Source organism: Barbatula barbatula, assembly GCF_947034865.1.
Source record: "Barbatula barbatula genome assembly, chromosome: 18".
NCBI lineage: Eukaryota > Metazoa > Chordata > Actinopteri > Cypriniformes > Nemacheilidae > Barbatula > Barbatula barbatula.
This window is the reverse complement of record NC_136781.1, coordinates 2,434,346-2,458,696: the sequence shown is the minus strand read 5'-3', so window position 1 is coordinate 2,458,696 and position 24,351 is coordinate 2,434,346. Positions and strand designations below refer to the sequence as shown.

At 43.2% G+C, this 24,351-nt stretch overlaps 1 protein-coding gene across 1 annotated transcript in view; it reads left to right on the top strand.

Annotated features, from left to right (window-relative positions):
- The window catches only part of nrg2b (neuregulin 2b), a gene marked incomplete at its 3' end in the record, with an annotated part of 50,786 nt that overhangs the window by 15,068 nt on the left and 11,367 nt on the right, over positions 1-24,351 (top strand). The window contains exons 2-4 of the mRNA XM_079479689.1: positions 4,181-4,343; positions 6,861-6,979; positions 18,079-18,199. Coding sequence (XP_079335815.1) covers positions 4,181-4,343; positions 6,861-6,979; positions 18,079-18,199 — 403 coding nt within the window. The remainder of the gene's footprint in view (positions 1-4,180; positions 4,344-6,860; positions 6,980-18,078; positions 18,200-24,351) is intronic.

The following is a 24,351-nucleotide window of genomic DNA, read 5'->3' as shown; positions in this document are numbered from 1 at the left end:
AGCACATAACGTGGCTCAAGGCAGCGACATAAAACTTTTCTGTTATCATGTTCACGTTTGATATCAGTTATAGACAAAATATATTGAATTTATTCTTCCATTTTTTTTTTTTGTTATGTTAAGCTATTTCTTTTTTTGGAAAGAAGTGCTTAGCGCAAGATTAGCTCGTTCTTTTAACGGAAGCTAGTATTACCAGTAAGGTTTGACAGAAACTTAGGCTTACCTGGTCATTGTTCAGGTCGTAAAACATAAGTACTTTGAGTTTGTCATAGTGAATTTCTATGGAGAGAATCACTTGCTGCCGTGACGTCCATGTGATTGAAAACAACCTTTCAGTAAGCTATTTTTAGAGTTGCACGCGACGCCCGCATCGCCACGGGCAGACTGCTCGGTCCTACTTCGCTGCGGCGATGAGGGCGTGCCGTTAAAAATTAAACAAACTCATTTGAAAGTGGGGCGACACAAACAGGATTTTGCAAAGTGGAGGGGACATGTCCCCCTTGTCCCCAGTGGAAATGACACCCCTGTGTGTGTGTTGAGGTCTTTGCATGAATTGTGATCATGAATATTCCTGTATGTAGAAATGATGTGTTTATGGTTGTCACATGCACGTTTTGGCGTTATTGAAGTTGTTTCACTTTCAGACTTGAGTTGTGTGTGTGTGTGTGTGTGTGTGTGTGTGTGTGTGTGTGTGTGTGTGTGTGTGTGTGTGTGTGTGTGTGTGTGTGTGTGTGTGTGTGTGTGTGTGAGATCGCAGTCCACTGGACAGTTGTACGGTTGAGAAAGAAGGGTGGATGGTGATAAAACTCCATCAGAAAATGCTGATTTGAGCAAAGGCATTCATGTACAACTTCAACCTTGTGCAGCTTTGTCTACACACACACAAATGTCTTGGATAATGTCATAGTATTTTGCATAAGTATTTTGTCATACCTCTGCAATTTAATATGACTGAAAATGACTGATAATATTCTACAGTTCACCCCCCTGCTGTAAGTCAGACTCTATAATGTTATTTCAGGGTCCAATAGTGATTTTACAGTCATTGTCAACATTGCTTTGTGCACTTTTAGACGCTTTGATGAAATGCTTTTATGAAACAATAGCCACACAAATTAATCAATTATTATTATTAATAAAAAATAAAAAATCACAACAAACTGATTCTTCAGCCCAAAAAAAGTTAATTATTGTTGATTTTCCAAACGATAAACCAAAAGATGCTTAACTGCTGATGCATATTTAATAGAATTCAACTGATGTGTCTTTACAGTGTGTAATATTATTTCTTGTGGATTTTAGATTTGTAATTCTATGTTTTTCAAAGATTTTTTCTTACATTTGAACATATAATTAATATTTTGATTCTGTTGATGGATGCATTGAGAAAGTTTCAACAATACAGTAAAATCTTGCCATAATCTCGCCCACTGGATATTTTCTACCTATAAATCTATAGATCTTTTGTTCATATTTCCCTTTAGTAAAGGAGAGAGAGATTTTTCAGAAGTCTTATTTTATAGCTTTAGTTTCTGTGAAGAGACTATGTGAATGTGTTAAGAGAAACATGCTTTTTTTCATTGGTTTATCGAAGCTGGTGAGCAGAGTGTGACTGAGAGAAAAGAAAAGACAATCTCCACCCGTGTGTGTGTTCTGTATTACAGGAAGATAAAGACAACACGGTGCTGAAAATGAAACAGGCTACGTCATATTTCTTTTTCTTGAATCAACGAGCCTCTTCACTTGGACGTTTTTCCTGAATACTTTTTAACTGGTTTACACAAAAAAAGAGTTATGTGCGTCACTCTCAAGGAGGATTGTGGGACTGACTTCGATACTGCATCAGAGTCTTATTAATATGAGACTTCTCATAGAACTTGGCAACTTTTACACTGTGTTGCTTTTTTTCCAAGAATAAAATGTAAAAGCAAGAAATTAAAATATGTATTTGTAAACTACAGAGCAGCCCGAATTCTGGAAAATTTGAGACGTTTTGTAAATTTGAATAAAATGAAAACTAAAGGAATTTCAAATCACATGAGCCAATATTTTATTCACAATAGAACATAGATAACATAGCAAATGTGTAAACTGAGAAATCTTACACTTGTATCCACTAAATTAGCTCATTTAAGATGTGATGCCTGCTACAGGTCTCAAAAAAGTTGGGACGGGGGCATGTTTACCATGGTGAAGTATCTCTTTTCAAAACAGTTCGAAGACGTCTGGGCATTGAGGCTATAAGGTGCCGGAGTTTTGGTGTTGGAATTTGGTCCGGAATTCAGGTTGTAGTTTTGTTTCTCCATTGTGCTGTTTTTACGCAGATCTGGCAACCCTGCTCTGTGGTCAGATTAAGTGATGCTGGTGTATACTGAGTAGCAGTGGTTTGACTGTTATGGATGGTCGAAGCAGATTGGATGGACTCTGAAAGAGGTTTTATACCTGTTCTGTTTTTGAAAAGTTCTCAGGTTTCTATGAACAGAGCAATCGGTCGCAAACATCTCTCTTGGTCATGTAAAGGTTTTCTCATTTATTCGCAAGTCAACATAAGAGATATTACAACGTACGGCCAGAAGTGTGTTTGTGTGCATTAACTGTTACAGATTGTGCATTTTAGTCAAGAGTTAGTGTGTATGTGAGGATACGTAAGTGAGAGAAAATGTGCTTGTGTGTGTGCGAGAGTCGGAAAGCATGGTGATGAGAAAGTGTGATCACACAGGATGTGACAGCATGAAGGAAGGCTCTGAGTCTGAAGAAGGTGTCGGGGGGGGGGAGTTGTGATGTCAGAGACCACAGATGGTGCAAAACTGAGTTAAACAGTAAATAAATATCTGTCCATGATGTTTGTTTTCAGATGTGTTGGTGCAAACATTATGGTAATGGTACAGACTTTTATTTCACACTTATGACCATACTGAATTCCTATAAAAACAATATAGGCCTATATACAGTATTTGAAGATTAGGAATGCTTGCGTTGTGACATTTTTATGACAAATTAGTTTATTATTACCTTTACCATTCTCATCACCATCATTTCTTAAAACTGTAATAAACATTTGCGTTTCAATGGTCGACGTATAGAACATCTATAGGTGCATTATCAGTATGGGACATCTTTTCATCGCATACACTGTGTGTATGTGTGTGAACTGTGATTATTTTCTCCAATGTTCTGTTGTTTTTATTACCGTTCATAGTTTATAATATTTGTCTTGTTTCTTATGGCTAAATGGACGTCTGTGCTGTCTCTCGTGCACACTTCAGGAAGATGAGCTCCGTTAATCTCTCGCTCTCGCCGTCTTTATTCACACCACGTCTTCTCCTCATCCTTTCATCTGCACGTTGCCTTCCATTTCACACTGGCTCTCTTATGGCTTCCCGCTTCTTCAATCCATTTCAACTCTCTTTGTTTCTCTCTCTGCCGTTCTTTCTCCTCCCGGTGAGATTTATGCTTAAAGGGATAGTTCACTTTAGAATTAAAATGTAATGCTTATTTACTCACCCTCATGTCATCCAAGACGTCCATGTCTTTACTTCTTCTGTAGAAACTAATCCAAGGTTGTTGATGAAAACATTTCCGGATCTTCCTCTGTATAATGGATTTAATGGGGGGCAACCTGATTTAAGGTCCGAGTATCAGTTTCTTCCCAGCTTTAAATGGCTAAATGTGACACCGGATGAAGAATTGGGGTGTTGTCTAGCGAAACAATACCTTTTACCACAAATACAAGGCTTGGACCCAACCGTGGTGCACGTTCTCTGCTTCCCGTAATACGTAATCATGTTAAAAGGTCAGGCGTCTGACGTTTATACATCCCGGATAAGCACACGAAAGGAAATGACGTGAACATGTTTTGCGTAAAATTATTAGGGATCACATATAATGTATAATGTTTATATAAAATTTTCTGATATTTCTATTTTAAAATTGCAAATCTAAATGCGATTTGAAACATTGTTGAGATGTCTTCTTAAACTCCGCAAGAGACATATATGAGATCACTTTTGTCAGGAGAAATATCTGAGAAGCCGAAAATGTCTCCAGCTGCTCCTCATTTAATCTCTGCTTTGTTTTGTTTAGGACGATTAAAACATATATTAAATACAGATTTCATTTTAGAACGGTCTCTCTCTCTTCCATCTTCCCCTAACAATTTTTCTCTTTCCTCCATTTGTAGCATCAGCTCCGAAGGTGAAGCCCATGGATTCTCAGTGGGTTCTGGAAGGTAAAAAGTTGACACTGAAATGTGAAGCAGCGGGCAACCCGAGCCCCTCCTTCAACTGGTACAAAGATGGCAGTCAGCTCCGCAAGAGAAAAGATGTCAAAATCAAAACCAACAAGTAAGACACATCTAATGCACGCAAACACGCAAACACGCTCACAGACACACGACTCACACGCCGGCAAAACTATTCTTGGCATCAGAGGTATTAAAAATACATCTCCCATCAACTCTAGCTGAAGATTGTCCCACTTTGAAAATAGGCTCAGAGATTTTTCAAAGGTAGAGAGAGATTGTTAAAGGAACTGGAAAAAATAATGTTTTTTTTTTCATTTGTAGGTTACAAATCCATGTCTTGGAGAACATATAAAATATATAATTTACAGTATGTTTCTTTCTACATTCTGAAAGCACAGTACAGTGATTCAGGGTGTCAATCCTTACCCAGAGGAATATTGAATTGTCAGAAGTTGCTCTTTACAGCTCGTGAGATTTGAAGCAATTCTCAACTGTATCTCAGATGCTTTTCCTAAAATTGCTTAGAAGATATAAAAACAAACAAATGAGACGATTGTTCAAATCCATGAAGAGCATGGGGGTGTAAAATAAACGTAGAGGTAAAATAATCTGGATTTGGGTCAATTTAATGAGAAATGTTTGAGTTCATATTGAGATCTGCAATCATATTGACTTTTGATTGCAGACTCAGTTTTAGACATTTTTGAGATCACTTCTGAAACACTGATGGAGATTTCAGGGTCTTTTTCTCAGGAAAATATGTGAGACTTTCCATTTGTTCTCCATTAAGTCTCATTGATGTGTAAGAGTCATAATTAAGACAATAAAGAGATCTGTAATTTCTCTCTTAAGGGCAGAAAGCATTATAAAAGTAGTCTGTTAGTTTGTTTGAAGCACAGGATTTATATGGAACGCTTTTATGATACCTCGGTACAGGCGTTTTTTTTATCTTGGCTGCATCTTTGTACTGCGTGGAGCAGAGATGCTCTCAGACATTCTGCCTTTGTGTTTCACAGAGAAAAGAAAATAATACAAGGCATGTACTGTGTTGTGTAATAAGAGAAAAAATGCCATTTTACATTCGCGAGATGCTGGTATTAACCCTCAGCAGCCTCGGGTTCTGGTCAGCATCTCAGGAAAGGTCCATCAATGAATTATGAGTAAATTCCCCTCGTCGGCTTCAGTGGTTTCCTCGCTCGCGGGGACGTGAGCTGCAGGCGTTTCAGAGGGAGAGTGAGTGGGTGTGAACGCGCGTTGCTTTCCCTCCGTGGGTGGAGAGCGGATTAAAAAAACATACGACTAAGTTTATGCGCTGCGGATTCTAGATAAGCAAGTCTTCTGTGAGAATTGCATAATCATGCGAACGTCTTGTATTGTGTGCAGAAGTGTTGTCTTGTTAAATGTCTTTAAGGATCGAACGGAAAGTTGATGAGCGGTGCACTTCGCTGTAACATTGCCTCAATGTCATTTACCCATTTGTAATAAAAATCAATGGCGCGCACGCAGCTGTATGCAGGGAAACATACGGACTCGCGCGTGAGATTTCAAAGCGTTCTGTAACATGTCGAACCTCTTCTCTTTTCTAAGAAAAAGTGCTGATGCAGGTTTCCACACAAGGCAGATCACTCTAACAGGACTGCCTTTACACAGGCCTCTAATTTTGCAAATGCATGCGGCGAAGCTTCAGATCGGCAAAGGCGCCCGCACTTACGCAGATAAACTGAGAGATAGAGTTAACGGTGTGGACACAGATATTCTGATAATGATGGAGGTAAAATAAGGACAAGGAAGAATGAGCCGGACTCCAGACATACACACACCGCTGCAATCTTTCTTCTTCTTTAATGAACCCTCCACATGTTGACCTGAGAAGAAGGGCAGAGAGATAACCTGAATATCACATTGAATCCCACGTACTGTACTACACCATTCAACCAAGTAGAACGTTCCTGGATCACGAGGCTTAGATTCCTTGCTAGGAATATTGTCCTGGACCAAAAAAAGCCTCAGATCTGCAAAAGTTCTCAACTTCGTCTCCCATGAAGAAATTAAATTTGAATGAAATGAGACAATTGTTGAAATACATGTCGAATGAATGTAGATTGTAGAGGTTAATTAATCCGGATTTGAGTAAATTTGATGAGAAATGTTTGAGTTGATATTGAGATCTTGAATAATATTGACTTTTGATTTGCAAATCTGAGCTCAGTTTGAGACATTGTTGAGATCTCTTCTGAAACTCTCTTGGAGACATTTGCGAGATTTCTGTCTCTTTTTATCGGAAGAAATACGCAGATAAGGCTAAAACGAAAGTTTTCATTTGCTCTTCATTTAATCTCATTGATATCTAAGATAAATTGAGATATTATGCAGTAGAGGAGACCTAACCTGTGATTTTTATGATGGGTAGCCAGGTAGGCAACGTTTTTGACAATAATCATCTTCTATTGTATTTAACTGTCTGAAAAAATTCAAAATCTTGTTTTTTGGAAAATTTTAAGTGAAGAAGTTTAGCAGAATTGTTGTTTACATAACTAAATCTGTCAGATTTTCACATTTCACATTCCTCTGTCATTCTGTTTCTTTCTTTTTCTGCATCTCTGTCCTGTTTGTGCAGGAAAAACTCAAAGCTTCACATCAGCAGAGTGAGAATGGAGGATTCTGGGAATTACACCTGCGTGGCAGAGAACTCAGTGGGCAGGGAAAACGCCACCAGCTACGTCAGCGTCCAAAGCAGTAAGAACCACCTCAAATCATTTTTATTCCAACAGACAAATAGTCTAGATTTCCTAAAGATAAGCCAAAACAGTGTCAAAGGTATTCTAGTCTCTGGACGACTCGAACCCACAGATGTCCTTCCTTCAGTGTCTGTAAGGCTGTATTCTTTCGCCTGTTTTATCGTCCGCCAGGCTAAAACACGGCGCCATTGTTATTGTAACACACCTCTGCTTGACAAGACGTGTGATTTAAGGCATCATTTCTGTCCGTCGCACAATGGATGTGGGGGAGTTATGCACAAAAGCCTTATTCTTTGGAGTTTTGAAAAAGTAATAGTTGTGTAGTTGTGGGATCTTGTTCTCTCTCTTTTTGAATGTACTGTATGTGTGGGATCGAGGTGGTTGTGTGGCATTTTGATGGCTTTGGATGTTGTTATGGAGAGCACACGTCTCTTCTGTGCTGTTGTACTCATTTGGATCTCTCCACCTGTTTCAGTCTCTGGTGTATATCACATGAGTTGGAGGCATTTGATGTGTGTGTGTGTGTGTGTGTGTGTGTGTGTGTGTGTGCGTGTGTGTGTGTGTGTGTGTGTGCGTGTGTGTGTGTGTGTGTGCGTGTGCCTGTGTGCGTGCGTGCGTGTGCTTGGGCGTAACTAATGTCAACTCTTTCCGGCCCATCTTAAGGGCAGTAATGGTTGAGTGGTTTGTGAGATATAGGCTCTTTCTCTCTCATCTAAGTCCTCTACAGTAGATCTTCACCACACACTTCATTATTTGATGTGTCAGCATAGCCTCATGGAAAGAGAGAGAGAGAGAGAGAGAGAGAGAGAGAGAGAGAGAGATAGAGAGAGAGAGAGAGAGAGAGAGAATGAACGGGTGAAAGAGAGGGAAAATGTACAAGTGAGAGAAATAGAGCAAGAATGAAAGAATGAACAAATGATAGAGAGAATGAAAGAGTGAGAGAGAGAGAGAGAGAGAGAGAGAGAGAGAGAGAGAGTGTGTACAAGTGAGTAAACAAGAGAGAGAGAATGAACCAGTGAAGCAAAGGGAAAATGAACAAGTGAGCGCTTGAACAACATAGAGAGAGAGAGAGAGAGAGAGAGAGAGAGAATGAAAGAATGAATGAGAGAATGAACGAATGAACAAATGTTTTTATTTAAATGTATTTTATTTTATCACTAGTAGCTTATTTTCATTTGTATACTTGCACTATTTGTACGCAGCCTTTCGGCAAATGCTTTGGCAATACGAATGTACATTTTGTCATGCCAATAAGGCACACTTAAATTGAAATTCTTTGTGTGTGTTTGTGTGCGTTTCTGTGTGTTTGTAAGTGAAACAGAGAAACAGAAATCTTAGACATGTTGTAACCAAGTGGCTTTCAGTTGTTGTGTGTGTGGAGGATGGCAGATGATTCTCTGAGCTTAATGAAGATAAACCGTGTCATTTTGGCAGATCCTGCACTCCAAGAACAGACATCATTTCAGTCTGTAAGTGCACAGATATCAGCTATATATAACAGTACAGACAGAGAGAGAGAGAGAGAGAGAGAGAGAGAGAGATTTGCTCTAGTGGCCATATGAGGGGTCACCAGGGTAATGGTCTGCAGTATTTGATAGCATAGAGTAAAGGTGTGTGTGTGAGAAAGAGAGAGACTTGAAAAAGGATAACAATTCTATTGGCTGAAACAGAATGTCCTTGAAGAGGGGTCATTTAGGATCGTTGTGTGTGTGTGTGTGTGTGTGTGTGTGTGTGTGTGCGCATGCGTGTGTGTGTGTGCGCATGCGTGTGTGTGTGTGCGCATGCGTGTGTTTGTGTATGTTTGTGTGTGATACCCAGCTGGACCCTGCGGGCTGAGTTCTTGTGCATCAATGCCAAGAGTCTGTCAGATACTAGAGCCAAATATACTTAACGAACAATATACACTCGCAGAATTCACCCTAAGGAGCAGTTCGTGCATTTTTTTGTTGTCATACCATCCAGTAATAGAATAGAATGACAATGGGCGCTCAAGCTGAATTTGGGAGAACAGGTTAGACTACCACAGATTCATTGAGAGAGAGAGAGTCGCGACAGTGGAAGTTCACATTTGTCGAGCGTCATGTGATTCATGGAGCCTTCGGATACTTCATAAAGTTATGTTATTTTTTTTTATTTCTTTTTTTACTTTGATTGTGGTATTCATTAAACGACCTACGTCTTTAAATGTGTTCAAAGTTTAGGTGACTCTCTCTCAATGGCTCTGGACTAACATAGCTCTCAAACACAATCATATGACGGTGTAGAACAACATCAATTTTTAAGTTTATTTTATTTCCAAAGCACTTTCAAAAACAGCAACCAGGCTGACCAAAGTGCTGAACAGTATGGACTATAATATAAAAATAATACCCTGGGGCAGTGACATACATGAGAATGAAATGATAATAAAGGCTTAATTATTGGTGCTGTCAGTCTTTAGGGACCAAAACTATTCCCTCAATAAATGCCCTTGATGGTATTGTGTACAATTCATTAGAGGACATTACTCTAAAGAAATACAAATATTTGTTTTCATATTATTACATCAATATAATCGCCTTTTCTGCATCGCTACAACTTTTCTGCTGATGCAATCAGGCCACCCGGGCGAGTTATATCCACCCATAACAGCGAATGTTTTTTCTTGCCGTTATTTGTGCAACGTGATACAAACACACATTCGCATAAATAACTGCACACGGATGAACGTGTCAAATGAAAATTGGGTTGAAAAAATGTGTTCTGTTGGGATTAATGAGAGGATGAGTAACTGTGAAGTGAGTCTCCAGCGAACAGCCATTGAAAGCTCAGCACTGCTCCCTTCAGCTTAATGAGTTTGACGTAAACCTCTGTCCTGCACACGCAGCGCCGTCTCCCTTCTGTTAGTCTGTGGATAATGCTGCACTTCTTACGGTATAGTGTCTGCTACGTGCTGCAGAAGTTGTTTCTGAAAGTATGCGAAGACAAATGTTTTTTACTCATTGCAGTACAAAGTCTTGGATCACTTACTTTCTCGCGAAACGATGATAAAACATATAGTTCGGTACCACAAACCAGGTTAACAGATTACTTTCTATTTTTCTAGTTAAAAGCTTAATATTGTCTTGTCACGCTGTGACACGACTTTTTTCATTCTCATTACCGATACGTAAGAAAACGTAACATGTATAATCTAATTAAATAAACTTAATTGATGTCTCATTATGCATGTTTGCGTAGCTATCATCATGACATATCATTTTTTTAAACATGCCATACGATTGACAGTTTTAAATGGTTACGGAAATGAGACTCTTTAAGGCCTTTTTTTGGCAAAAAGAAAATGTTCAAAATTGTGTTGAAGTTAGTCAAAGTTGAAAAAAAGTTGCTTTTAAACATGTCATACGTTGTTGATTTTGTGAGAATCACCCACTCTGCTGCTTTTTAAACGTTTCATTATTTGGTCCATGTAATCCATCTAAAAATATTAACGAAGATGTAGTTTTCTAATTAAAGAAATGATATTCTTGGCTACAACAGTAATTTCAAACATTGAAACAAACACATTCAGATTAGTCAAGAGATCCTAAACGTTTGACCTTTAGTGCAGTGAGTTGCATCTTGCCATCATTTTGGAAGTATGACATTCCTCTGATCATATACTTTTAACCCCCTTTGTATATCATTCTGCTTCCTGACAATCCCTCAACCCCCCTTTTCCTCCACCCTCATTGCATTCACTCCCTTCTTCATTATCCTGTCCATCCATCCATTGAACCAACCCCCCCAGCACATGCGGTTCTGCAGCGTGTGCATGTGGAAATTACTCTCGTCGTGAGCATGTCTCCGAATGGCGTCTGAATAGGGAGTGCCTGTAAGTGGTTCGATGTCATTGATCGGTGCCTGCTTGAGTAAAGTGGAGCGGAGGCTCCGTACCCCCCCGCCTGACTTACGGCCTTCCCGCGACCCCCTCCCTGTCCATGAATCATGTTCTCCGACCTGTCCACATCCATCCTTCGGCTCAAAGCCAAGGCTAATGGAGCTAATATCCTCCCGCTCAGGATGGACTGCGGGATGGAGGAAAATATGTGCGGTCTTTAAAAGCTTCTCACTGGACCTATTTAAAGCTGAGGACAGATGCAGTGCCGGCCCAGCGTAGCACCTTATCAACATTATTGTCTCACAGCCGGGATTGGATAAACTCATTGTCTCCACCCCCATTGAGGAAGACATACTGTATGCTGTTGTACAAATAAAGGTGCTTCACGGTGTAGAAAGTTATAGGCAGGTGGAATTGGCATAAAACATTGCATCGTCTCCAATTGATCAAAAGTATAGTTTCTATAGATTTAAGGATTTTAATTTGTCGCAACATTGATAAAATTTATATATTAAGAAGATGTAAACATTGAAAACTTATAGTCTCTCACTTCAGCCAATGGAGATGAACAATTTTTATGACATAATTTAGCAGATATACTTTCTGTTGTCTTAAATATCGTGCTGAGAATTGAAGGATATGGCTTTCACTGTCAAGTGCCTTTTTGAAGAACACCGTCTCAAAGGAAAACGTTTATTGGCCAGCAACGCACACACATTCACTGCGGAGAAGACGACATGTGTCTGAGACAGTTGTTAGGTTGAACGCTGGCGATATTGTTCTCCTGTTCCTTATTTCCACTTGAAGTGATGCGTGACCTTAGAAGACACGAGGCCATTGTGAACTCTGAGACGTCCCTCGCTTCACACTTCATCTCTCTGCAGTATTCTCTTTCTCTCCGTGGTGCTGTTTTTGTGTGTGTTAATGACTTCATTAGCTTGTTAAGAAATGGCAGAGCTCAGGTGGTGTTTCTGTCCTGTGGAAGATCATTTTGTGTGGTCTCATTAGACCTTCCTGGCATCCGTTTAGTTACAATAATACATCTACCATGTATCCATTACCGTCCTATATAAAACAATTACAAGTTCAAATGTGGCATTGATGTGGCCTTCAGTTAAAATGTAATTTATGCAATATAAATGAATAGTTTGTTTTTTTAAATCATAAAGGATGTGTTAATCCGTTGAAACAACAGAAACAATTTGATCTATTCTTAAATTCAGTAATGGATGAGTGTACTCGGTTACTAACGTAACCTTGGTTCCCTGAGATACGGGAACGAGTGCTGCGTAGCAGGACGCTATGGGAAAACTCATTTTTCTTATATGACTGAAGCTTTTAATAATGCAGTGAATACTGCACGGCCATTTGTAAGTGCAAAGTAAAACTTTGAGCCAATGGCAGTGAAGCTTCAAGGACCTATGGCGATGGCGCCAAAAACGGGAAAGGCTTATGGCTATATAAGCAGACATATCGCCGTAGGGTCCTCAGGTTACTTGGACTGAAGCGACGACCACATGTAGCTTGTAAGCCTGTTCTCTGATCCTCCTGATCATCTACGGTATGAGATCGATCGGGGGGAAGGCATAGACGAGCCGGTTGGGCCAGTTGTGGGCCTCTGGTGCGGTCACCGAAGCAAACAAAAAGCTGTTCTGACAGCCGGAAGGGGCGGAACGCTCAATGTAAACTTAAGTGCTATGACTGGACAGAGCAGGTTCAGAGGAGGGTCCTGCTCAGAGGAAGGGAGCGCAGAAAGCGTCACTACCTGTGCTCTAAACGGGGTTGAGAGCACCTTAGGTACATTACCATGCCTTGGTTTGAGGACTACTTTAAAGTTGTCAGGCCTAAATTCAAGACAGGAGGGGCTCACAGAGAGCACCTGCAGATCGCCCACATGTTTTACCTATGCTAGAGCAAGAAGCAGAGCGGTTTTAAGCGTCTAGGAAGGGAGGTCAACAGACTGCTGAGGTTTGAAGGAAGAACTCATCAGAGCTCTCAACACCGTGGGTAGCCGCCTGGAACCCTTCAAACAACAAACGATCAAGTCGTTCTTGCCCACTCCTTGTCCCGCTAAGGGGCATGGGAAGCTGAAATGGCTGCCACATAGACCTTGAGGGTGGTAGGGGAGCGGCCCTTATCCAACAGCTTTTGTCGGAAGGAAAGTATTAATTATATGTCACAGGATTCAAGGTCTGCGCCGCGGGCTGTACACCAGGCGTAGAAGACAGACCATTTGAGGCCCCACATCGAGGGGCCAAAGGTGCAGAGCCCACAGCTCTGCCTGAGAGAGGAGGTCCCGTCTCAGGGGAATAGGGCACAGCGCTGCTACGAGCAGCTGAGACAGTTCCACAACCCAAGGCTGGGTCTGCCAAAGTGTAGCTACGAACGGCACCTTTTTGCACCTGTTCTCTGATTCTCGGTATGAGAGCGATCGGGCGGAAGGCATAGAGGAGCCCGTTGGGCCAGTTGTGGGCAAAGGCTTCCCTGCCCTTCGAAAAATAAGTTGGGCAATGAGTGTTGTCTTCTGACGCAAAACGGTCGACCTCTGCCTTGCCGAAGATTTAGCAGATTTGCTGAACCGACCTGGGGGGGAGCGTCCATTCATCTGAAGGGACATTGCTCCGAGATAACATATTTGCTCCTCCGTTCAGTCTGCCCGGAACTTGAGTTGCCCTCAGTGAACTTAGATTGTACTGTGCCCATTCCAAGAGGCGAAGTACCAGGGAAAAAGGCCTCCCGGTGATGTATGTAGGATACCACCGTCATGCTGTCCGATTCGGACTAAGACGTGGCGGTCCCTTAAGACTGGCAGGAAGTAGCCAAGGGCCAGCCATACTGCCTGCATCTCCAGGCAGTTGATGTGCAGGCCTCTTTCATGATTCGACCAGTGGCCAAAGGCTGGTGTGCCATCGCACAGAGCCCAAGCATGAGTCGCACTTTTCGTGCCCGTCAGCGGCGTGTTGGAGAACCCCACACGAGTGACAGGGACGATGTGGCATTTGAATCAACGCTGCAGGAAATTTGCTCATGGAAATTTATCTTTTAGAGCTTTGCCGGATGGCGGCAGGGAAATGGAACCGGCGCTGCTGAGGCCAGCGAAGTCGCAAAGCAGAGAGGTCCAGTCAGCTGCAGTGCTTTTCCGACGGCAAAGCTATCAGTCCGAGTTAGCGAGGTAGAAGTCATCGCTGAAGGAGAAGAGATCTGAGGACCCTAATGCGATATGTCTGCTTATATAGCCATAAGCCCCGCCCCTTTTGGCGGGCGCCATCGCCATAGATCCGTGCAGCTTTTTCTTTGCACTTACCAATGGCTCTGCAATATTCACTGCGTTATTAAAAGCTTCAGTCATCGGACAAAAATTTGTTTTCCCATAGCGTCCTGCTACGCAGTACGAGTGAAGTATTGATAGGGAACGTGAAGGTTTTGTTTAATCCTCTGCATGTGCTGTGATGAACCAGATTTTCTGTTATATGGAGTTGAAAACATAAGCATCAGATGCAAATGGGCATCTAAAGCTCTAGACTTTAGAGGGACGTTTAGTTGGCACACTTTGACATCAATAATTAGTACACAGAGGACAGAAATGCTTCTGGTTTGGGACTAATGCACACTGACTCACACACAGATTTTGGTTTACTGAGAGTTTGTTTTTCTTGTAGGCTATTATTATTTTGCATTTGCTGTCCCAAGGATAAACTTGGGTCAACAACACATTTGTTTTATGATAAAAAAATATTGAAAGAATTAAAGGTCCCTTGCATGAAATTTAGCTGGATCTATCTGTAAGGTCGCGAATTGCAACCAACAAGAACAACGGAGGCTGAAACAGCACTAAGATGTCGTCCCAAATGTGCTCTGTAGGGCTGTTTGTACGTTTAGGGCTACTGTAGAAACAACACGAATACTGTGAATTCCATGTAAGGGGACCTGCGTTGTCGGTAGACAGAAATAGGTCATTCTAAGATTAAAAAACATGACGCTTCATTATGTAAGGTCTTTATACACCTCTGAAGACATAGTTATGTATATTATATTGCATTTAAGTCCATACTGTAAATTCTCTAAAAATGAGACACTAAGTAACCTAATTCATAACTAACATACACCCATTAAACTAGATGAAAATAATTGATTGATTAAAAATTGTTTACAAACACCTTAACCAGACCAAAGCATTAACACAAGGCTTAATCGTACACTGGGATAGGTTGTCAGAATAATTGTTCCTGAACCATTAAGGATGTTGAGACACACACGTGCCCGCAGGCATCTATCAGTCTCTGAAAGGTGGAGGTCATTATTTAAGAGGTCAGGAGATTCATGTTAATCCTCAAACACACATGCGTCTGCGTTACGTTGTTTCCTGAAACAGTGAAGAATGTAATCCATGTGCTCTCATTTGGTTAATTAAGATATCTCTCTCTCTCTCTACCTCTCTCTCTCTCTCTCTCTCTCTCCCTCTCTCTCTCTCTCTCTCTCTCTCTCTCTCTCTCTCCATCTCTCTCTCTCTCTCTCTCTCTCTCCCCCTCTCTCTCTCTCTCTCTCTCTCCCTCTCTCTCTCTCTCTCCCTCTCTCACTCTCTCTCTCTCTCTCTCTCTCCCCCTCTCTCTCTCTCTCTCTCCCTATCTCTGTCTCTGTCTCTCTCTCTCTCTCCCTCTCTCTCTCTCTCTCTCTCTCTCTCTCTCTCCACTGCAGCAGTTTTGATAAACTCCTAACATTTTATTTGGATACACTGTGATCTCCTGTCACGTTTCCCCCCTGACATTGTGTTTATTCATGACAGTGATGAAAACCACATATTAATTTAATATATTTATCTATATGTTTATTGTTTGTTGGCTGCTGTTTTCATGCGGAGTTTAGCTGTCACATTCCGGAGATAATTAGTTCTCCTCTTTGACAGACGCTCCCTACAGCACGTTCCCTTGATTAAAGCGTTTCTTCTTCCTCTTCCACTGAAGACCTTGTTTCTTGTGGATGTAAAAGCGCTGTTATCTTTCTATTTTTAGTACTATATTCTTCTCCTTTATGCTTTTCCTTTCTCTGGTATTTTGGGTTATTTTTAGAAAAGCAAACCGTCATACTCCTACTGTTCTTGCAGTATGTGTACCACATTTTCCACATGCATGTATTACAGAGAAGACGTAAAAAAGTATAACATAAAATAGCAAAACATTGCATGAAATACTGTATCCCACAATGGCTAGCGCTTGACTTACTATTGTTACTCTTTTTATAGACTCTCTATATTTATTTGTTCAGACTGTCATATGTTGAGACTTCTTATCATTTTTATTCAGAACTGATGTGTCTTTTCATACGTTTTATTCTGTTATTTTCCTTTACCTATTGTTCGAGTATGATTCACATATTGTTGTTAAAAAATAACGTAATATAAAGTATACACAGTGCAGTATGCAGTAGTATGCGTCTCTCTGTCTATCTCTGTCTGGCTGTTTGCCAGGGCAGATGTTTAAATCATGGATTGCCCACCTTTACTGTACGTCTGCAGAAGTTCAGATGTGATGTGCTTGAGTCTGCAGTGCACAGCATGACTCTCCGTGAGTCTGACAGACTGCAGAAAATCGAATCCCTCCGCGTGGCTGCGAGCCAGTGATGTCTGCGTGAACATCTTCCCATCTGCCATGTGTATTGGCAGCGTGTGTCTCACTTTGGTTTATATACACAATGATACAGTCACTTGTGAACAGTGTGTGTGTGTCCTGTCACCATGTTGAGGAGGGATTTATTTCATCCAGGTACAGAAAGAAATACATTTCTTGCGCTGTGTGGCTTCTCTGAAGTGTGCAATAAAGCATATTTATTGACTTCAAAATGCTTTGAACGTCTGTCATTCATGGTGAAGTGAATGTTTTGGCCCAATTTGGTTGCCTGTTTGTATGATACTAAATGTGTGTGCATGTCATGCAACCTGCTGTTTAGGTTGTGGCATGCAAATGCTCTGCATGGTCCTGATATCCATCAATACGTCTCAAAACACAAAAATGCGCTGTTCCTTTGACAGATTTATTGATAAAAACTAGATATAATTAGACTGCTAGAATAAATCTTTCCGAAATAATTTATAAACAATAAATAAAAACATGTCTGTATTTTAAATACATTTTTTTTATTATTATTTAATATAACTTTCAGTTATATGTGGTAGTTACATTATTATTTTGAATGAGCTTTTTCTTGTACTTTTATGTTAATTTTAGTTTAATTTTTAGCAGTTTTGTCATGTGCGTTATTTAATTTGTTTCATTTTTATGTTGCTATATAAGAAGAATTTATTTTCATTAAAGTTTTAGTTTAGTTTAGTTTATTAATTTTAGTGACTTCAAATTAGTTCATGTTATTGCTGAGGCAACATTTCATGTTCATTTATTTTAAAATAATATTAAGCCAGATATTATTTATTTAATTTCAAGTAACAGAATTGTTTTGATAGTTTTATTTTAGTGAACTATGATCATCTTGGTGTCACAACCAGGGAAGGACTAGGTACCCAAACGCAGGCAGCGGTAATGTAAAAAAAGGTTTTGATTACAAAAAAAGACCCACAAGGGGATAAGAAAATACTGACAGCGAAAGAGTAGAGTAGACTAGACTAGACTAGACCAGACCAGACCAGACCAGACCAGACCAGACCAGACCATGTCTTGAAACAAGACAAACGAGCAAAACAAACGAGCCCACGACAGAATCACAAGGGCATTAAATAAGGAAACTAATCAAGGAGGGAACAGGTGAGGTGCATGAAACCATAACTTCTGTTTATCGAATATTGGCCTAAAAGAAAAAAACTTTATCTAAACAATAATGTAAATGTTGCTTCAGAAATAAACTGAAATAAATTGAAGGCACTAAAATTATAATAATAAACGGAAATTAAAATAACACTTAAATAAATATAAACTAATCTTATACATTACATAATATACATAAACAAATAAATTATAGAATGACAAAAGCATATATCAAAATTGCCAAAAATGTGTACTTAAATTAACATACAAATCTAAAAATAATAATAATACTGAAAACAAAACTTTAATAACTCTTTAATAATTTATTATGTCTGTGTATATTACATCTGTACTGCAGACTACTGCGCTTTTGTAGTATGCAGGGAACTTGCTTTCCATGGTGAACGCGTTCATTGAGACTTTTCCTGCAAATGTCAATACGTGTGATGCTCATCTTGGTTTTTCTGCGTCTGTGTGTTTTTATAGTAACCACCACATTGTCTCCGGGCTCGAGTCATGCCAGGAAGTGCAATGAAACAGAGAAAACCTACTGCGTTAACGGAGGAGACTGTTATTTCATACATGGTATAAATCAGCTGTCCTGCAAGTAAGTTGCACACATTCATAGCACACGTTTCTTTTTTTCTAACCCTCAAAAATCCTGCAATGTCAAATGTTTAGGAAGTCTGTTTTGGTAACAGTTTGTCATTACCCTGTTCTAGTGAAAAATACCTTTCTTGTATTATTATGTTTGATCTTTGATTCTCTCCCTGCGATGTCACCTCCTCTCTGTTCTTCGTTCATAGTTCAAAAGTTACTGTATGATTTTTCAGAGCTTTGCAGGAGCGGAAAACGTAATTGAATAGAAAGAGCTAGAGAAAATGATGGGCTGTTTGTGTGTCTGTGGGGGGTACAGGGTCTACCGTGTCTTCAATCAAGTCTGTCAATGTATACTGCCCGTATCGATAGATATGCTGTGTAGCTGCCCCCCGTCCTTCAAGAGACACAATGCTTTTTCCTTATCAGCCATTTTGAAGAGGACAGTTCAGATTTACAGCGTCTGCGCCAATTTTCTTTCAAAGGAAGAGAAACAAACCCATTAAAACTTCTTAAAGATCAAACCCTTTGGGGAGATGTCATCCTTTAAACTGTGACTTGCAAAGTCAATCTTTTTAATTTACAGAACAGAGCGTTTGAAGCCCTGTAAGGGTTAATAATGGCCCTTAAGGAAACACAGACTGGGATGAAAATAGTGTGCGTTGTTTTTGACTTTCTGGACACAGCGATTGAATTAGAAGCTTGACATGGTGTTTGTCTTTGACAGTGTTAAAGCTTCGAGGCAGTGTGATCAAAATCTTCAGTATTATATTTCGTTCATGGTACATTTTACTGTAGTTATTTTTGATAGATAAAAGAGACATCCACGTGTTATCGGTGTATTTGTGAACCTACCGGTTGATAAAAATTGTCCTTATTTGAAATGTAAAATTCTTAATGTTTAGAAAAAAAGTTACTGTAAGACTGCAGATGGGTTAGTCTATATAATTTTTTAATAGCTGTGTGTATGAAAACAACAGAAGTCTGTGTCCCCATTCAGAGGAGTGAAGTGAGGACTCCCAAGAGTAAAGTGAGGACATTTTGGTCGGTCCTCCCTTCCAGAGCCCCTTTAAAGGCATGTTTAAGGGATAAGACTTGGTTTAAGGGTTAAAAGTAGGATAAGGTAAGGTGAGGGTAAGGGTTGGTTCTGAAGCTTTGGGTTTGGGTAACAGGCTAGAGATTACATTGCATCCTCACCAAGATAGTTGTGCAGATATCTGCAAGTGTGAGCGTGCGTGTCACCGTCGCTCCTGAGTAAATTAAATGCACTCTGTCCTTTTGACCTTTGCTGTAAATTCTACAGGCTTAGTTGATAATGTAACAAAGTGGAACCGATCTAAAATACCCTTAGTATATAAATAATAAAACTTCATAACCATATAAAACTTAAAAAATTGGAGTTACCATTAAAATCTAGCTGGTTCCAGTAGCTCAACTGATAGACTCTCAAAAAGGATGTGTTCAATAAAAACATTTTGTGTTATGAAATTATAACACATGATGTGTTTCGCAGTGCAAAGGTTGTGGGTTCAAATTCCTTAGAAACACACATACGGTACTGAATAAAATGTATATCTTGATTTGCATTTTGCATTGGTTAAAGTGCCTGCCATAAATGTAGTTCATAACTTTTTAGTGCACGTATGAAGTCACTTCTTGATGTAAATGAACACAACCTGTCAGATACCAAACAGGACGAGGACCACAAAAGCGTCACGTTCAAACGTTTATTTAAGGGTTGGGGGTTAAGGGGGTTTCAGGGGTTCCGGGGGGGTACAGGAGTTCCAAGAGTCTGCGTGTGTGTGTTCCCCCAGTAGCCGAACAGCGATGGCAGGAGCTGGATGATCCGGGAAGTCCTGGGGGAAACACACACACAACAGCAATTGAAACGAAGCAGCAGTACAGTCAAGGACTAGGCGGTATTCGTAGAAGAGGGATGGAAGGCAGGTCAAGATAACCGGGGCTGGAGAACACAGAAGTAGTTGAGCGGGTCCGGGATCACAGGCAAAGAGTCAGAGGCGTTTTCCAAAACAGGCAGGTAACGGGTGCTGGTTGCAGACGATCTGACAAATGTGGACTGAAAAGCAAGGCTTTAAATACAGGGCATGATGAGTGGTGAATGCAGTGCAGCTGGTAGGTAAACGAGGGTGAGGCAGAGCAGAGCAGGAACAGGTGGAGGTCATCAGACTTCAATCAGCATGTGTTACCAGGCAGAGAGACAGCTCATGACAGAACCCCCCCCCTAAGGGACGGCCCCAGAAGTCCCCAAGAGTGACACCATGTCGGGAGGGCGGAGGGGAGCCGGTGGAGGGCTAGAATTCCTCCGAGCGGTCCGAGTGAACCTCCTCATCTCGGAGGGAGCTGGAGGGTCGTGGACAGAAGACGGGACAGGTACCGAGACAGGGTCAGGCACAGGACAGGAAGCCGGGCGGGCAGGACGGTTAGGGACCCCTCTGGGGCGGCCCCTACGGATTGCAGGTTGATCAGGATGCAGACGGTGGAAGTCGGCGATGAGTGTCCGGTCCACAATCCGACTGGCTGGCACCCAGGTTCTCTCCTCAGGTCCATAGCCCTCCCAGTCGACGAGATACTGGAGGCCCCTACCTCGCCGTCTGGACCGAAGCAGGCGTCGAACGGTGTACACCAGCCCACCGTCAACGAGGCGAGGAGGAGGAGGAGGAAGCGACACGGGGACCAGCGGGCTTTCATGCGTCGGCTTGACTTTCGAAACATGGAAAGTAGGGTGCACTCTCATGGAGGTTGGCAACTGGAGCCGGACTGCGGTTGGGCTGATGACCCTCTGGATAGGGAACGGGCCGAGGAATCGAGGTGCCAGTTTACGCGACTCCACCCGCAGTGGGAGATCCTTGGCTGACAGCCACACCTTCTGGCCAACACGGTAGGCGGGTGCCGGCGATCTTCGGCGGTTAGCCCCAGTGGCATAGCTGACAGCTGACTTGAGTAGCGTGGCACGAGCTTGTGACCAGGTACGACGGCAACGGCGGGCATAGGCGAGGGCAGACGGGCAGGACACATCTCCTTCCTGGCTGGGGAACAGGGGGGGCTGGTAGCCATACACACACTGGAAAGGTGACATACCAGTGGCAGAGCAGGTGAGGGAGTTGTGAGCATACTCTATCCACATCAGTTGTTGTGCCCAAGCCTGGGGTTTGCGAGAAACCATGCACCGCAGCGCCTTCTCCAGCTCTTGGTTTGCCCGCTCGGATTGACCATTGGACTGGGGGTGGAACCCAGAGGTGAGACTCACTGTGGCCCCTAGAAGACGGCAGAACTCCTTCCAGAATGTGGAGGTGAATTGCGGACCTCGGTCAGAGACAACATCCCTGGGCAGCCCGTGTAGACGAAAGACATGATCAAGAACAGCCTGGGCAGTCTCTCTGGCAGATGGCAGTTTAGGGAGGGGAATGAAGTGTGCCATCTTGCTGAACCGGTCAACCACAGTGAGAATGACCGTCATCCCACCTGATGGTGGGAGGCCAGTTACAAAGTCCAAGGAGACGTGGGACCAGGGTCGTGTGGGCACAGGCAAGGGCTGGAGTAAACCAGCAGGGGGCCGAGTGGAGGACTTGTTCTGATTGCAGGTGGGGCAGGCACGGACGAATTCTCGGACATCCCTTCTCAAAGAAGACCACCAGAAGCGCTGGGCAAGGAGATGGCAGGTGCGGGCGGAGCCCGGGTGGCAGGCAAGGCGGGAGTTGTGTCCCCACTGTATGACCCGGGACCTCAAATTCTCTGGGACGAAGAGGCGACCGTCTGGGCATGCACTAGGACTGGGATGGTCACGGAGGGCCTCTTGAATTTCCTCCTCGATATCCCAGGTCAGGGCAGCTACAACGCAGGGATCGGGCAGAATTGATGCAGGTTCCTGGGAAGGGGCGTCATCCTTATGAAACTGACGGGAGAGAGCGTCCGGCTTGGTGTTCCGAGAACCTGGGCGGTATGACAGGGTGAAGTTGAATCTGGTGAAAAACAAGGCCCAGCGGGACTGTCTGGGGTTAAGACGTTTGGCATTGCGGATGTATTCAAGGTTTTTGTGATCGGTCCAGACCAGGAACGGAACGGTGGACCCCTCCAGCCAGTGACGCCACTCCTCCAGGGCAAGCTTGACAGCCAACAGCTCACGGTTTCCAACATCATAATTGCGCTCTGCAGTTGAAAGCCGGCGAGAGAAAAATGCACAGGGGTGCAACTTGTTGTCCTCCTCTGCCCGTTGAGAGAGTATGGCCCCGACTCCCACGTCCGAGGCATCCACCTCGACAACGAACTGCCGGTCTGAATCCGGCATCTGGAGGATGGGGGCAGTGGTGAACCGGGCCTTGAGGGTATGAAAGGCTGTGTTGGCCTCTGGGGTCCAGAAAAAGGGGTGTTTGATGCTGGTCAGAGCTGTGAGGGGAGCGGCGACGGAGCTGTAGTTCCGGATGAATTTCCGGTAGAAATTGGCAAAACCGAGGAATTGCTGCAACTTCTTCCTATTCCCCGGAACTGGCCAGGAGGTAACTGCCGAGACCTTTGCAGGGTCCATCTGGATATTGCCTTCAGCGACGATGTATCCCAGGAATGACACAGTCTGAGCATGGAACTCGCATTTCTCCGCTTTGACATAAAGAGAATTCTCCAGGAGCCGTCGAAGAACCAGCTGGACATGACAGGTGTGTTCGGACAGAGTTCTGGAGAAAATTAAGATGTCGTCCAGGTACACGAAGACGAATTTATTCAGCATGTCCCGCAGCACATCATTCACCAGCGCCTGGAATACCGCTGGGGCGTTGGTGAGGCCAAATGGCATTACCAGGTACTCATAATGGCCGGTGTGGGTGTTGAATGCAGTCTTCCACTCGTCACCCTCCCTTACTCGGACTAGGTGGTAAGCATTTCTAAGGTCCAGTTTGGTGAAAATAGTGGATCCCTGGAGCAACTCAAAAGCAGAGGTGAGTAAAGGCAGAGGGTACCTGTTCTTCACTGTGACATCATTCAGACCTCGATAATCAATGCAGGGGCGAAGAGACCCATCTTTCTTTCCCACAAAGAAGAACCCGGCACCAGCAGGAGAGGAAGACGGGCGGATGAGTCCAGCTGCCAGGGAGTCCCTGATGTAATCCTCCATAGTTTTTCTTTCAGGAGGGGATAGTGAGTAGAGGTGACCTTTGGGTGGAGCAGTCCCAGGGAGGAGATCAATGGCACAGTCGTACGGACGGTGTGGGGGCAGAGATGTGGCTTTGGTCTTGTTGAACACCTCTCGGAGGCCATGGTAACATTCAGGGACATTAGAAATGTCGGGGGCAGTGCTGGGGGGTACTGAGCCGGGGGGCAGCGAGGCAGCACGCAAACAGGTCAGGTGGCAGGCATTTCCCCACTCTTTCACAGTTCCGGAGGCCCAATCGAGGTGAGGATTGTGAAGACGGAGCCAAGGGTAGCCCAGGATTAGGGGTTGGCCTGGAGAGCTGAGCAGGTGGAAGCGGATGATCTCTCTGTGGTTTCCTGACACCATCATTGAGATGGGGGCTGTGATGCTGGTAACTGTGCCAATTACGTGACCGTCCAGGGCCCGGGCTGGAACAGGAGTGGACAAGCGATGGCTTTCCAAGCCCAGCTGACGAGCAAGTCCTGTGTCAATAATGTTTGCTTCTGCGCCAGAGTCCACCAGGGCTGCCAGGGTGTGGGTGGAATCAGACAGGTGAAGACAGACTTGGATGAGGGGTTTACGGCTGATGGAGGGCTGAATGTTCATTGAGCTCATCCGGATTCCTCCTACATCTGGTGAGCTCTGGCTTTTGCTGGACAGGTGGCGACTCGATGACCATCACCACCACAGTACAGGCACAAGTTGGAGGTGATGCGTCGCTGGCGCTCTGCAGGGGTTAGGGAGGCGCGGCCGATCTCCATCGGTTCAGACTGATCCGGCTGGCTAGACGGTGTGGCAGGTGCGGACAGAAGGGCAGTTGGGACACTCCGTGTGCTGGTGGATGGACTCTGGCGCCCTCTCTCACGGCGGCGGGCCTGGATCCTGCGGTCGATGCGGACAGCCAGAGCAATGGCTTCATCAAGAGTGGGGGGTTGATCATGGGAAACCAGCTCGTCCTTTATGTAGTCCGCCAGGCTGTGGAGGAAGGCATCCACCAATGCTTCCATGTTCCAGGAGCT